We start from the raw sequence: 14,155 nt of genomic DNA on the forward strand, positions 1-14,155 counted from the left end.
ATTTGTTCATTGAACGTCGTATTTACGGACACATGTTAGTAACAATATTGTGCACAATAAAGTGAATTTTTCGCAGTGTAGTATTTCCTGCTATGGAACACTGTATTTTCCTATGCTAGATTATGTTTTTAAAAAAGAAGATAATCTTAAAATTTCGGTGAAATGCTTATTGTTTCTTTTCTCTGCCTGGCAGTAGCGGTGTTCCGGTGTCCCGAGGAGAGTTCCAGTTGTGTGTTTCTAGTTACCTACTTTGACCGAGCCAATGAGATTTACTTTCTTCCAGTTTATGGTTACAGTGGCTCTTCTATTGCTTAATCTGAACATGGGAATAAGATACCTCATTTTCTAAGCCGCTTTAAGTGCCAATCTTTGCATGCTTTACGCAAAATAGGCTTATGGTGCCATGACTATGAAGATAGCCATGGCATCAGACACCAGGCACACATAGCACTCTGAGCTACCGCATGTGCCCCTGTGTGCCTCAGTCCCGCCCACCTCCATGTGTAGTACATCCTTGAGCGCTGTGTTTCGTTTGAGGGCAAATGTGATGGGAGGCCTAGGGGGTACAGTGCCAGATCATTGAGACGTTCAACTTTCTTCCTTTCCTAAATAATCTGGAGGACAATTTCAGGCGGCAAAGCGCGTGAAAGTGTACGCGGTGGTATTTTGTTTCCAAGAACCGAAATGGTCTGCGAGATAGCGACGTTGTATTCACGGCAATATAGTTGTTATAGGCAGCTCGAGTCGCTTTTGTGATCGTAACGAGGAGCATGAAGCTTGTGATCAAGGTACAAGCGACCAGCACACTATTGTGTGATTTGAATGCATTAAAGAAAAATATTGCTAAAATAGCTTCGCATTCCAATAGGATGGGCTCAGTTGTCTCCGTACTCTTCCTGAAGGAGACATGTGCCAATCGTGGTGCAAATTCGGTATCGGTGTGTGTTCACGCTCAGACAGACAGCTCGGGTCTCAAAAAGCAAGCCACTACGCTTTTCTGTTAGCGCGTAGATTTTCTCTGCTGATTCTTGCTAATCACCATGGTCGTTTTTGTTTCAATCCCTTGTATCCAATTTACCATCTGTGTATCTTGATTTCTTTTTGATCATTGCAGGTTGTCTATTTTAACTTTCAATTACCTTGTACTGAGTTGCCAGTGTTCTCAACGTCTTTTTTTTTATTGATGTGATATAAGGAAATGTTGACGCACAGTTTAAGGCGCCGGCTACTCCTTAGCTCTTGAATGGGTCTAGCCTACAACATACAGGGTTCAAGATTACATATCAAATAACCTTTTCTTACAAGCACCAGAACTTGTCAAGCAACTTTTTCACAGTAACACTATGACGTCAGAAATACATGGTACATACAATATCTAAGTTCAATGACTCCACAGTTCTCCACAAGAAAGTCTAAAAGATACAAATGACAATGTCGCCTACTAATACGGTCACTATTAAAGGGAAGCTGAAAGGTTTTCCAAAAAAATGAGTGAAGAGCAGCACGCCATGGTTTTCAACCCTCTGAATTGAAATATCGCATCGAAATTGAGTGAAAGAAAGCGCAAACATATTTTATTTCGACGAAAAGTGCAGCAGCAGACACGCCCAGCTCGCACGCCTCGTTTCCGCCTGTGATTGGTCGGGCGCCTGTTCGTTGGGACCGACTGCTGCCGCTACACACGAAGCACGGTGCAAAGTAGTTTGGTGATGTTTTACTGAGACGGTCATGGAAATTTTCGAGAGCTTGCGTTTCCCTGAGGAGTTCGGCGTTAAGTCCAAACTCTACGAGAGCGATTTTGCGCGCGACGGTGACGGGCGACGGCTTCGAGCGACAAAACGGGCCGTCGCTTGAACAAATCGCTCGGTGTTGTCGCTCGATCGCTCCTTTGTAGAAATTTAGAACTCGTCGCTCGTCGCCCGGAAATGCTATGAGCGACTAGCCAATTGCGCGAAGCCGAAACTGGATGTACATAACTGAAATACTGCTGTTTGTCGCACGGAACGAGCAAACTATTGAATTTTACACGTGAGAGAATAAGAACCTAGTTCAAGACCTTCAGAAATATTTAGGCTCCTTCTTCAGTAAAATACACCAACTTAAATTGATAAAGCATGCGTCACGCTAGTTTCGGCGCGTATATTGCTGCCCTCATTCCGGGAAGTCGTCGCTCAAAGCCGTCGCTCGCGTGGAGTTCGGCTTGCAGACGACGAGTGAACGCGACAGCCATCGCCTCGCTTGTAGCGCTGTCGCTGTCGCGTGCAAGATCACTTGTAGGGGTTCACACTTGTACATACTACACGTACGTACATACTTGTACATACTACATGTACGAGCCGATTGCGAAGAGCCGGCCTCTCCAAGAAGCAGAAAATGCTGGTGCAAGCACTGCTTTCCACGCGAACGAAGACGAAGTGTTAGCATCTCCTTGTGTTGGAAATGTTCTTTGGCGAGTATGTTTTTTGCTAAACTGCATTCAGCGTTCCAGTGAGTACGTTTCCGGGCAAACAACTGTAGTGTTATGTTACTGCATGCCTCCTCGTAGAACGTAAGCGGTGATGCGATCTTCAGCATTTGTGCGCTGCCCCAAAGCTGTCGGCAATCTACACAGACGGTTTAAACGCGGGAAAAGTTTACCGACTGTTGTAGCACATGTAGTACAGAACCTTCATCAGCGCGCCATCCGCACGCTACTCGTAACCGGCGAATTCCGTCGGCTACGTGAGATGGTCGGCTTCTTATGTGTGCGAGAGAAGGGGGAGTGCAGCGTCCTGGCGTGAGCAGGCTTTCCAACACATGCAAACTTTACGCTTGCACTGCGTTATGGTAGCTGCATGCAGGCTGTTTCACAACACACGTGCGAATAGAAAATTCGCGGCGCTTGGCGATGAAACGTGCGTCAAGGGTGGGCGATAAACATGCACCTTCCGTTCAGCGTGCTAACTATTTTTTTAGGTGAACCCAAAGCACGCGTTATTGATAAACTCCGGTAGTAATCGTCACGGAAGTGGTTAGAGCACAACACTTGTTCTTGAGCGCTTGAAGTTGTTTCGCTTCACAGCAGCCTCCCACTTAGCTGAAAGCTTCAAAGCTTCTTGTCTTGCAGGAACTAATGGAACATCGGACCATCGTCACGGCCGCTGGTGTTCGTGCAAGCGTAGGCTTCGCAGAACGCCGGCATGATCGGCCTACAAGTTCAATTGATGCTGCGCACGTCAACTGCCACTGCTATATACACACAAATAAAGGAATGTAGGGTCGAGCGAAGCAGATTAGGATGGCACGCACGCAGAAATAAGCCCGGTCAGGCACGGTCGCGGAGGCTGCGAAGGAGCGGAACACCAGTGTTGACGTCACTACGCCGCCGTTTCCGGTCTCCGCTCGCATCGTCAGCGTCAGCAGCAGCGCGCGGCGCTGACGGGGGGCGGAGCTACAGCGCAATTTTAACCGACGATTGCGTCGCTCCTAAGTGAAAAATTCCCTCCGAAATTTTACCTTCATGGGTTATAAGGTTCCCGCATCCGTATATGAGCGTCTTATTGAATTCGACAGACTCTTCAGCTTCCCTTTAAGCGGATGATATATGCATCGTGTAAATGCATCATCACATATAGTCACAACAGAACCATTGTGTTGTGACTATATGTGATGATGCATTTACACGATGTATAAATCATCCGCTTACTAGTGACCGCATTATTAGGCGACAATGTCATTTGTATCTTTTAGACTTTCTTTTAAAGAGCTGTAGAATCATTGAACTTGAAGATATATACAGCCATATTGAAATGAAAGGAACATCAAAGGCGCTAATAAGGAGCAACAATGCCGCTGTCTTCGGGAAAAGTTTTTGCTCTATTCTGGGTCCACACTTTTGTGGTGCAGATGTGCCTGCGCTTTAGCCGCCCATTTCCTTTTGCTCATGTTCCTGAGTCTCTCGAGAAAATTAATTTTGCTGTGCGCTTCTCTGACTTCAAAAGAAGCCATTTCCATTTCATCCTGCACTGCTTCTTTGTTGTTTTAATAAGTGCCCTCAATACTAATCGGCCCACCATCCTTGGGTTAATATCCAACCCCCACAATATATCTGACTTGAAAGACAGAATTTCATTTTTGAACATTAGAGCTGCACCATTACTCCTTTTCAAACTCCTTTCACCACATAACATTGACTGTAGAACAAGATGTGCTGCATGTTACAGTACTGTTGCAGTAAGGTTCCCCTTCAAAATCAGATTATACCTTGGTGGATGTTCCAGTAGGTCTTTCTTTTGTTTATGTATACGCCCAGGTGCTTGTATTGCTTGATTATGGGCATGGCTTACTGTTTTATTGATACCACGTCGTTACTCACGTTTGCAAGAAAGATGAAAATTCCCGATTTTGGTCCGCGTAAGTTAGGCCCTAGATATGTAGCTTCATTGCCACACGTATTCACAAGTGTCTGCAGATCCTTTGCATTGTCCGCTAGTACCACTACTCCGCCCGCATACATCAGCTCAGGGACGCTCTGTGGCACCCTTTGCACTCTCATAGCAAGGCGCAGCAGCACCGGCTGGCTGAGGTTCTCGAATCTATCTGAAGATTGTAGTAACGTTCATTTGAAGCACGCAGAAACCACCACAGGCACATGTTGAGTCTCTTTTACCTGCGCCCAATAAACTGAGTGTCGGCTTGCGCATTAAGAATGCGGAGTAGGCACTTGCTCGATACACCTGTGTTGCTGACATTTGATTTGGTAACATTTCCGCTAATACGACTGGTACGCGATGTTTCGACAACGGGCACCTCGTCACGAGACCTCCTTTGTTCCAGATTTCCAAAGAGTTTAATATGTCGCTTTGAGAGCTTGCTACTTGTGAATATCCGTGTAATCAAGCTCGGTGGCTGTATAGATAATTCTCGCAATATCGCCCAGTTATCCACATTGTGACAATGCGCGCAACTACCTTCCGACGACAGCGGAGGGAAAAAAAAAACACTATGCCAAGAATGATATGGATCTTGCCATGCTGGGAGTGTGTCGTGCATAACAACTAGCGTAACACATGCTTGGCAATGCCGGGAAGCTCAATTCAAGGGAGAAGAGGGTCTCAACGGGGCTAGTGTTCCACGTTTATTATTAGGTGCACCAAAGAAGCCTTGATTGATCGGCCCTTATTGAACACCGTACTAATGAAGACTCAAAAGACCCCTCAATGAGGCTCCCTTAATATTCAATTAGGAGCATTTAGAAGGCCCACCACCAAGTAGAATAGCACCGAAGTATGTAACAGCCTTTCGCATGTCCTGGAAGAACTTTTAGATGGGCCAGTTGGCAAATCATTTCAGTAACAGCTTAAGAGCACAAGAACATGCACTCATGTGCACAAACACAGAAACCAGAGGAGACTCTCCTGGGACTTTGTTTGTGTATGTGCGTGTGTTTTAGTGTGTTATCTTGCGTTCTTATGATGTAACCAAGATTTCTCATATCCAGAAGCACGAAAGAGAAGGGGACTGGTTTTCCAGCAAGATTGAAAAGTCGTGCTTGAGGTCAGACCGTCACAGTGCAGATGCTCGAATTGCGAGACGGAAGAGTTGTTGTAGCTGCGGTATAGCGACGCGTTCACTTGGCTGTGACCACGAGTAGAATTGATTGATTGCTTTTTATTCACAATCGACATCCTTTCCTGAGGATAGTTACACAAGGAAGGATAGGTACACTAGGAAATGAGCATATACACAATAACGCGATAATTCAATATAAAAATTAAATGCAACTTGAGCAAGCTGACTCATAATTTCCGGCGTTAGAACACAAACAACATATTAATATTGCCACCGGTCAGCTGCAATCGATGACATCTTTCAGCGTGTTGAAGTTGTTGAAGTCGACGAAGAGCCTTAGCGCGAGCAGTACTCCATTTGGGCTTGTGTAGCGCACTTCTCCTTAATATAATCTGTAAACAGTCTTTGCAATTGTGTTTCCTTACACGTAACAACACAAACCGTTTGTGATGCATAGAACTATAGATTTGGAACTTTTGCCGAGAAAGAAAAATGAAATTAACATTGAGAAGGCAGGGGGAGGGGAGTGTATGTGATGTACTGTATGCAAAAATACAAAGAAAAATAAACTGACTATACGCCGAGTACAAATATTGCGCAAATAAAATTTATTGGGAGGCTTCATATAAACTTGGTATGCTTTTAAATCCACAATGCTTTGTTGCTGCATACAATTAATGCGTAAGACATATTTATTGCCTACAAGCAACACCGCGATACGTGGAAGTCTAGATGGCAACGTATACATGATGCTCTGGGTAAATGAGGAAATTTTAAGGAATTAGGAATGAATGGGCTTTCCGCAATTCAGCTGCCCGTTTTATAGGAACGCCCGGCAGAGCGATAACCGTGCAATCTATAAAGTGTTGGCTTAGTGAGAATTGGAAACCGGCAAATGACGTGCCGGTATGGCTGTCGAACCGGCAGCCAGTACACTGAGAAAGAAAAAAAGGCAGCTCTGCCATTGCAAAACAGGCCAGGTGACAACTCTGCATAGACCACGTAAGTAGTATATTTAGCATGTATAATCGACAATGAGTGGTGTTTCAAGATAGAGACAAAAAGTGAACTTAATGAGACGAGGTGAAAATGTAGTTCATAGTACCTCTACATAGTTCACGTAGTGTAGCATATATATGTAGTGACGAAAGATGAGATCAATGTGTGCCGCTTGGGATCATAAAACATTGGTAGTAAGTGGGAAGCAGGTGTTTAGTAACTTAAAAGAAAACTGTAGTTAAATAGATGTGCAGTGCAGTGTAAGAGAGGAATAGAGGCCAAAGCGGCGGGGCTCCAGAGTCTTACTTGCGGCAATAAGCGCAGAGGATGCCCGATTCTCGCTCTTTCCAATGATTTCTGTGGTTGATATTCCTTGCAGCACTACAACTAATACGGGCCGTAATGTTGGTCAAGGTTTCACTTCCACCGCTTCGCCCTTTAAAGGAAAAACGAAGCGTTTTATATCACCAGCAGATTCCGGCCAAATAAGTATTTCTCTACCTTGAGCAGCTTACCAACAAAGGACCGAAACAGCATCAAGGAAATACATATTCGTTCAAGGACTGAACAGAATATGCCTTGCATCGTCGTAAAGATCGATACACTGTTGCTATGACGTGCACGCCGCAGTTGAGGGCCCTGCAGTAATTCTAACCTTACTCTGGTCATAACGTACAGAAATTTCGGTGCGTGAGCATTTTCGCAGTGTTTGCCGCGGCTTGGTGTCATCTTCGTTGCATTACGCTGAACAGTGCAATTCGAGGCCACTACGCCTTCACTGCGGATCGAATAAAACGAATAATAGAAAATTTAGAATCCTTAAAGAAATGGGCATTATTTCACGCCAGCAATGCCCCATGGAGCTATTCGGACTGTGGTAACATACAACGTAGGCTTTGAAGGATACTTTCCCTCAATGAGACACAATGGCGCGTGTAATAGACGTGAGTGAACGTCCAATTAGTTCCAGCCGTTTCCTGACAAGCGCCGGTGCAGGTGTTAAACCTCATTACCACACGACGCTGTCCGCGCACTCTTGAACCCAATTAATTTCCTGCCCAAAGCAGTGTTTTTTTTTTTTTCATTTGTTACAGGTACAACACAACACCTTTAGATACCAACTGAACAGAAGTAATTTAGGAATAGTAGCTCGACATATCGTTTATTACTTGTGCTTAATAATCTCTCTGATACTGGTTTAATGAATTGAGGGGCCTGAAAACCATGCGAAGCATAACGAGTTCATCCATTTTTAGCCTAGAACAATTGATAAAACCGGAAACCTTTGTTTTCTGCAATATATTTTGATTGGCATGTAAAAACGGGCCAAGGTTTGGGAGGGGAGTTGAGAGGGGATGTCTGCATTAGCACGGAGCGCAAGTTTTCCGCGCATATATATACTATCAGTTTCGCAGCATCAGTGACCGCTAATGGCAAGGAATTGTGAAGACAAATTTTATGACTGGGCTTCCCGCAGCGGCGACGTATCAGACCGATCGCTGAATTCGTTGATGCACTGCACGTTTCAGAACATTCTGACTGCCACGACGGCGCTTGTATATGGTAATTTGGCTTATCGCGGGGATTTCGCATTATTCGAACGTCAAAAAATAAACACTAATAAATGGGAATTGAAAAGCACCTTAATGGTTCGTCTTGAAACCTGATCTGCCACTTGTAAATACAGAAGACGAAAGCTCGCCTATGAAGGACAGCAGCCACAAGCACTGATTGTGTAAGCAGTAGCTGTCACACAATGGCCAGCGGTCTTGGCTCGCATGTGATTCCCGTCAGTTCTCCTCACCCATTCGTGATCGAAGGTTTGTGTTTGTGTGTGTGTGCGAAACGCACGCACGCACAGTATAGCGCAATCACGATTTCCCCACATCCGGCTAACGAGCTGCATTTTTGTTTCTGTCTTTGCAGTACCTGTGCATAGGAGTGATCTGATCCGGGCGAGAGCCTGCTGCCGGAAGATTGCCGCGCATGGCTGACGCACCAGAGAGCTACGACATGCTGTCGACATCCACCCTGGGGCCGCTCGTGGCCAACGTGACGTCAGTGACGTTACGTGTGTCCAGAGACCAGTCAGTGTCGCGCGCCTACAGCAACACCACGCCCACCTCTCATCTCAACCTGACAACGGGTCATGGTGATTCCGAAGAATTTGTGCCGTACGAGCAAAGGCTAGAGACGTACGTGGTGCCCACGCTTTTCGCTTTCATATTTCTCGTCGGGCTCCTCGGCAACGGAACACTGATCCTCGTGTTCCTGCGAAACCGGACAATGCGCAGTGTTCCTAACATCTACATCATGAGCCTCTCTCTGGGCGACTTCATCGTCATCGCTGGCACTGTGCCGTTCATCAGCACCATCTACATTCTTGACTCGTGGCCGTACGGGCTGTTTCTCTGCAAGCTCAGCGAATTCCTTCGGGACGTGTCCATTAGCGTCACTGTATTGACGCTCACCGTGCTCAGCATCGATCGGTACGTGGCCATCGCAATGCCACTTCTCAACCACAAAGGTCGTCGACACACGAGACGAACAATCACCATCATGCTCACCGTCGCGGTGTGGATGATCGCCGTCCTCTTGGCCATACCGGGAGCCCACTTCTCGTTCGTGATGGAAGTCGAGGCCACGCCCGAGCTGCGGTACAGCGTGTGTTACCCATTCCCACCTGAGATGTGGCCCTGGTACCCGAAGCTGATGGTGCTCATGAAGTTCCTAGTCCAGTACGCTATCCCATTGATGATCATAGGCACCTTCTATTGCCTCATGGCGCGCCAGCTCATTCGCACGTCGCGCACCCACTTGACGCAGCCCGGCTGTGGTGGCGTGGCGCAGCTCAAGCAGATGAAGGCGCGCGTTAAGGTGGCCAAGATCGCCCTGGCTTTTGTAGTTCTTTTCGCAGTCTGCTTTTTCCCCAACCACGTGTTCATGATGTGGTACTATTTCGCGCCGGACGCACCGTCGCACTACAACAGCTTCTGGCACGTCTGGAAAATCATGGGCTATGTGATGACGTTTGTCAACTCGTGCCTGAACCCCATCGCCCTGTACCTGGTCAGCGGGGTGTTCCGCAACCATTTCAAGCACTACCTCTTCTGCAGCCGGCGTGCAGCGAGCGGCGTTCACTCGCGCAACAATTCCTATTCCTTCCGCACCATTCACAGCTCGAGCATGTCCAAGTGCACGGCTTCCACCAAGATTTGACGAATGACCTGCCTCCGGAGGAGGGCAAAGGTCAAATGCGATGGCCAGAGCGGGCTTCCCGCCAGCGATGAACCGGAGTTCCGGTCGGTATCTGAGGGAACCTTTTAGATCTGCCTGCATTCGCCAGCTTCGAACATTCCCAGGGCATTCGCCTGAGACATTTGGCTTCCTAGCGGTCACTTTTCGCCGCGTGCTTTTGGCAAGCTAGCACTGAGTGGGAGCTCCAGTAAAGGCACAAGCATGTGCGGCAGTATTCAGGCCACCGTTGCCTGTATTTGGCACCACTAGTCCCATTGTAGAGGGGAGTGTGCGTCAGTTTATTGGCTATGGAGAATGTGCTTTGAGAGCTTCAAGTGATGGGAAATATTCTTGTGGTGTTCTACTCAAGACTCGTCGAAGAATGATCGGTGTCGATAGGTGCCAAAGGTACCCACTTCATGTTTAAACGGTACCAATGACTGCACAGTCCACGTTGGTTGGTATGTGTATCAGTGAATTGTTGTGTGCTATTACCATTGACAGTGATCTTATGATTGCCAGTATTTGCTGGCTTTCCCCATTCGTCCATTCCTGAAGCAGCTTATGGGAACTTGTACGACATTCTCATGTACATAGCGATAACCTCAAGCAGTCTTCGACTGAGTCTCTCATACTTAACGTGCGCACGTGTATGTAGCGTGAGAACGATTGATGGTAACCATGGATCTCTAGTTATTTCATATGTGTCATATGCTATCATTAGCAAAGCTTGAAACGGAATCTTTTGGCTGATACGTTTTCTTTTTGTGTCTCTAAGCTTGCTGTTGTTCAGAACTGCACTGGGACCAATTTATGCAGCACTGTATCTTTGATGCTATCTCGGCCGAAGAACACAGTGGTTATTAATGGAAAACAGGTTCTTATCGATACACTCATATGGTTCAACGAAACTTCGTATAGCTGTCGTTGTCCATGTAAAACAACTAGGACGAGCTGTGTAAGTGTATTCCAGTTACCGGTGATGCGTTGTTTTATCATAGAAAATTAGTGAGCGAGTCTACTTAAGTGTAATTTTGATTTATGAGAGTATCTTGCTTCATATTCATCATGACGATTGGAAAATTTCCAACCAATGTATTGCGCGCTGTGAACGGATCAAATTTTCTAGAACAGTCTTGAAAGGATCCTTGCAACGAGTTTCACAGTACAGATATATGAAGATGCATACGCGCAAAAGACTAGCAAGACGCCTGCGCCAACATTCGCGCACACCCACACACACGAACTGAATATACAGAATAAGCACACACACACGGGTATGCGTCGCTCTTTTTTGTGCAAGTTTTCGACACATGATTACGTCAAGCTGAAAAATGAAACAAATTCCACTTTCATGTAATGAAGGTTTTTGATAAAATACAGAAACCCATGTCCCCCATTTCATATATATCACTGAAATTACCAGATCTCGAGGACAGCATTAGAGCGACGAAATCGTTGGCGTTACGCTATGAAGAACAATGCACAATTGCGTCAGCGTGGCAATTATTTGCCCAGCAAATTCTAATTGCGTGACGTGTACATTTCACGTACACTAAAATCAACTTGCAGCGCGTGCTTTCAGGTCACTGGCGCCTAAAATGCGAAGGATGTATTAAAGCGATACCTGCCTTTGGTTCTTCTTCCACTTGGTGGTCTGTATGTATCGGTCTGGCCGTTCTGACGTATTCGAAATGTATTATATATATATATATATATATATATATATATATATATATATATACACTACATTTTGAATGGTTGGTTTGCACCAGATTCCCTCAGCACAGAAGCTCGATGCGTTACCCATTAGGCCATGAACGCATTCCTAAAGAAAGGCGGATTGAAACACCTTTGCTGATTTCTGTCGTCCAAGTTATAGCATTGAAACGCTTGGCGCCTCAGGCACGTCGCATAACAACAATTTACTCATAAAAGTAGGCTCGCTCATCTTGTCGCTGACGATGAAGAAAGAAGCTAAGGGACGCGTCTGTCAGCAGACTGCCGCGTGGCGGCACGTTTCTACGAGATCACGCACGTTACGTCTCGTGATTCAGCACGTTCTGCTGCTGAACAAAAACTCCGATTTCTCTACGAGGTCCGCCATGGCAGCTAAAGGACGCGTTTGGCACTGAAATCTGCAGAGCGTCTCTTGTCATAGTCAGCTATTTTGCCTTGGTGGCCCATGAAAGCCGTTGAAACGCGGGAGGATGCGCGTCACGAACCCACCTACCATTGAGACAAGAAACACGTTTTACAGTCCCTGAAGGGGCGCTCAGTGGCGGTTTTATCTCAGTCGTCTGCTATGGGTCGTAACTGTAAATATGTAAGACTTTTAGATTTGTGCGTATATGTGCGTTAGTGTGTAAAAGGATATATGGTGCTTGGGGTGATTCTGCTCGGCACGAAAAACTGAGCTATCACACATATATCAACCCAAGGTTGGCTCTACTGGCATAAATGCAGAAAAGGACAGCGTGAACATCCAAGAAACTTGACGCTTAAAAGCGCTTTCTATAGCTGTCTGTTAGATGCACTTAATAGGGTGAGGAATGATGGAAACGGGACAAATATTCATCGCAGACGTTCTCGAATACTCTGAGTGCTGCGATTATTGACGGTAAAGACGTCACCATAGCTAACGAGCTTCCTTGTGACCGGTGTCTTCTTAGCAGCGCGTGTAATATTGTGTGGCTCTGTGTAGCACTGTGGCTACAAAATATAGGGAAGTTAGTACAAGAATAACTCTGTCCCCCTCGAAATCTTTGCCGAAGGCTTTGCAATTTAGAGCATGTAGCCCCATAATATTGTGAGGGGTTTTCAGGACTTATGTGGCGCATAAAACTTCAGGTCTCATTACTAGAGGTGTCACAGTTATCATGGTGATTTGCGCATTGAAACAGGACTTTCACAAGATGTTATTTCACTTGGTCGGATGAAGGTAACGTCAAAGCGACAAGGGTTTAACACCCCTAGATATCAGTCGTAACTACTATCTGGTAAGGGTATTGTGTAAACAGCCTTGCTTAGGGCGCTCGGCAAACAATCCAGAAGGGTGTCAGCCTTAAGATGACACATTCACGGAGTTGAGCGCTTATTTTTTTTTTATTGAGGATGTTTTAGCAATGGTCTTTACCATGAATTCTAAATTTCTGCCATTGTTTTTCCTGAACGTGTTCTAATTCGTGGTATCCCTCAAGATATCTAATTCGTACGCTTGATAGCCGAGACATCGTTGAGCTCTAGCCCTTTTGTTCTTGCATTGCTGGAGTATTCAAGAACGCGTAGTCCAAGACGATCTGCTTGAATATCCTTTCACAGAGCCCGAAAATGTACAAGATGTTGTGCTGTTCGCCTGTATTATCTTTGTCGCGAGTCAGCTGCAGGTATTTACTAAGAGCGGTGGGCGATGGGTTGCCGCGTCAGTCATAACCTGTGATTTGTCCAGTGTGCTCCTTGGCGTCTCCCTCTTGTGTGTAATGGTAGGAGCGTGATTCGTGTATTTAAGCACTGTAACCTTCCTGGCATTTTCTGCATGAAACTGTACATAGTTATTTATGTGACAAATTCTGTGACAGTATTGTGTGACCATATATAACTCCTCATCGACGTTCATTAAAAAGCAGCAGCACCCCAGAACAGATTATTCGGCACGTCTTATTCGTGTGCATATGTGACTATGGCGCTTCAGTGATAACAATGTATACGTATTCAAACACTGTTTACTTCAAACGTTGAGAAGCGCCTGTACATTTTATCGAGCATTGTTCTCAAATGAAAATAAAAATTGTACTCGTGCTGGCTTACCTTTTGTGCGCCTAATTTGCTTTTAAAAACCACTTGTACATTCCACACATCTTTCTCTGTGTGCACAAACATAGCGTAATATGACATTATCGGAGCTTATTAAGATGGTAAGTGAATGACTTTCTCAATGCGATTTGTTTGCTATAAAAGGCGTTCGGTGAAGTCAATAGTTCAATGAAAAAAGAATCCCAAGCGCTCCTTCATCAGATGAGGAAAATTTCTCTACATCAGATGCTGCTTGGCGCTACTACTCAGAGAGCAACAACTCGATTTGGGCGAGTTAGTTCATCCTGAGTATAACTTCAAGCAACACTAAGAATACAAGGACAAGAATCTAAAAGAAACACTACAGGACGAATGCTGAACTGTCAAATGAAAATTTTATTGAAGGAACAGCTACCTTTATACCATTTCAAAAAAAGGCCAATTCAAAAAAAGGCCAACAAGAAAAAAAAGGTTGAAGGTCATGCGTAGTGCCTACAAGTACAGGCGTCCATCTAGAAACATTATCTCAAGTTTTGTTTGTTAAACTGACTGAACCTGCGCTGACACGTTTCTCTTC

At 45.5% G+C, this 14,155-nt stretch overlaps 1 protein-coding gene across 1 annotated transcript in view; it reads left to right on the forward strand.

The window, feature by feature from the left end:
* The window catches only part of CCHa1-R (CCHamide-1 receptor), a 370,972-nt gene extending 357,380 nt beyond the window's left edge, over window positions 1-13,592 (forward strand). Inside the window, exon 3 of the mRNA XM_050171204.3 lies at window positions 8,476-13,592. Within this exon, the coding sequence (XP_050027161.1) occupies window positions 8,536-9,768 (1,233 nt within the window). The 5' untranslated portion in view covers window positions 8,476-8,535 and the 3' untranslated portion in view covers window positions 9,769-13,592. The remainder of the gene's footprint in view (window positions 1-8,475) is intronic.
* Window positions 13,593-14,155: the final 563 nt, after the last annotated feature.

Source organism: Dermacentor andersoni, chromosome 6, assembly GCF_023375885.2.
Source record: "Dermacentor andersoni chromosome 6, qqDerAnde1_hic_scaffold, whole genome shotgun sequence".
Classification (NCBI taxonomy): Eukaryota; Metazoa; Arthropoda; class Arachnida; order Ixodida; family Ixodidae; genus Dermacentor; species Dermacentor andersoni.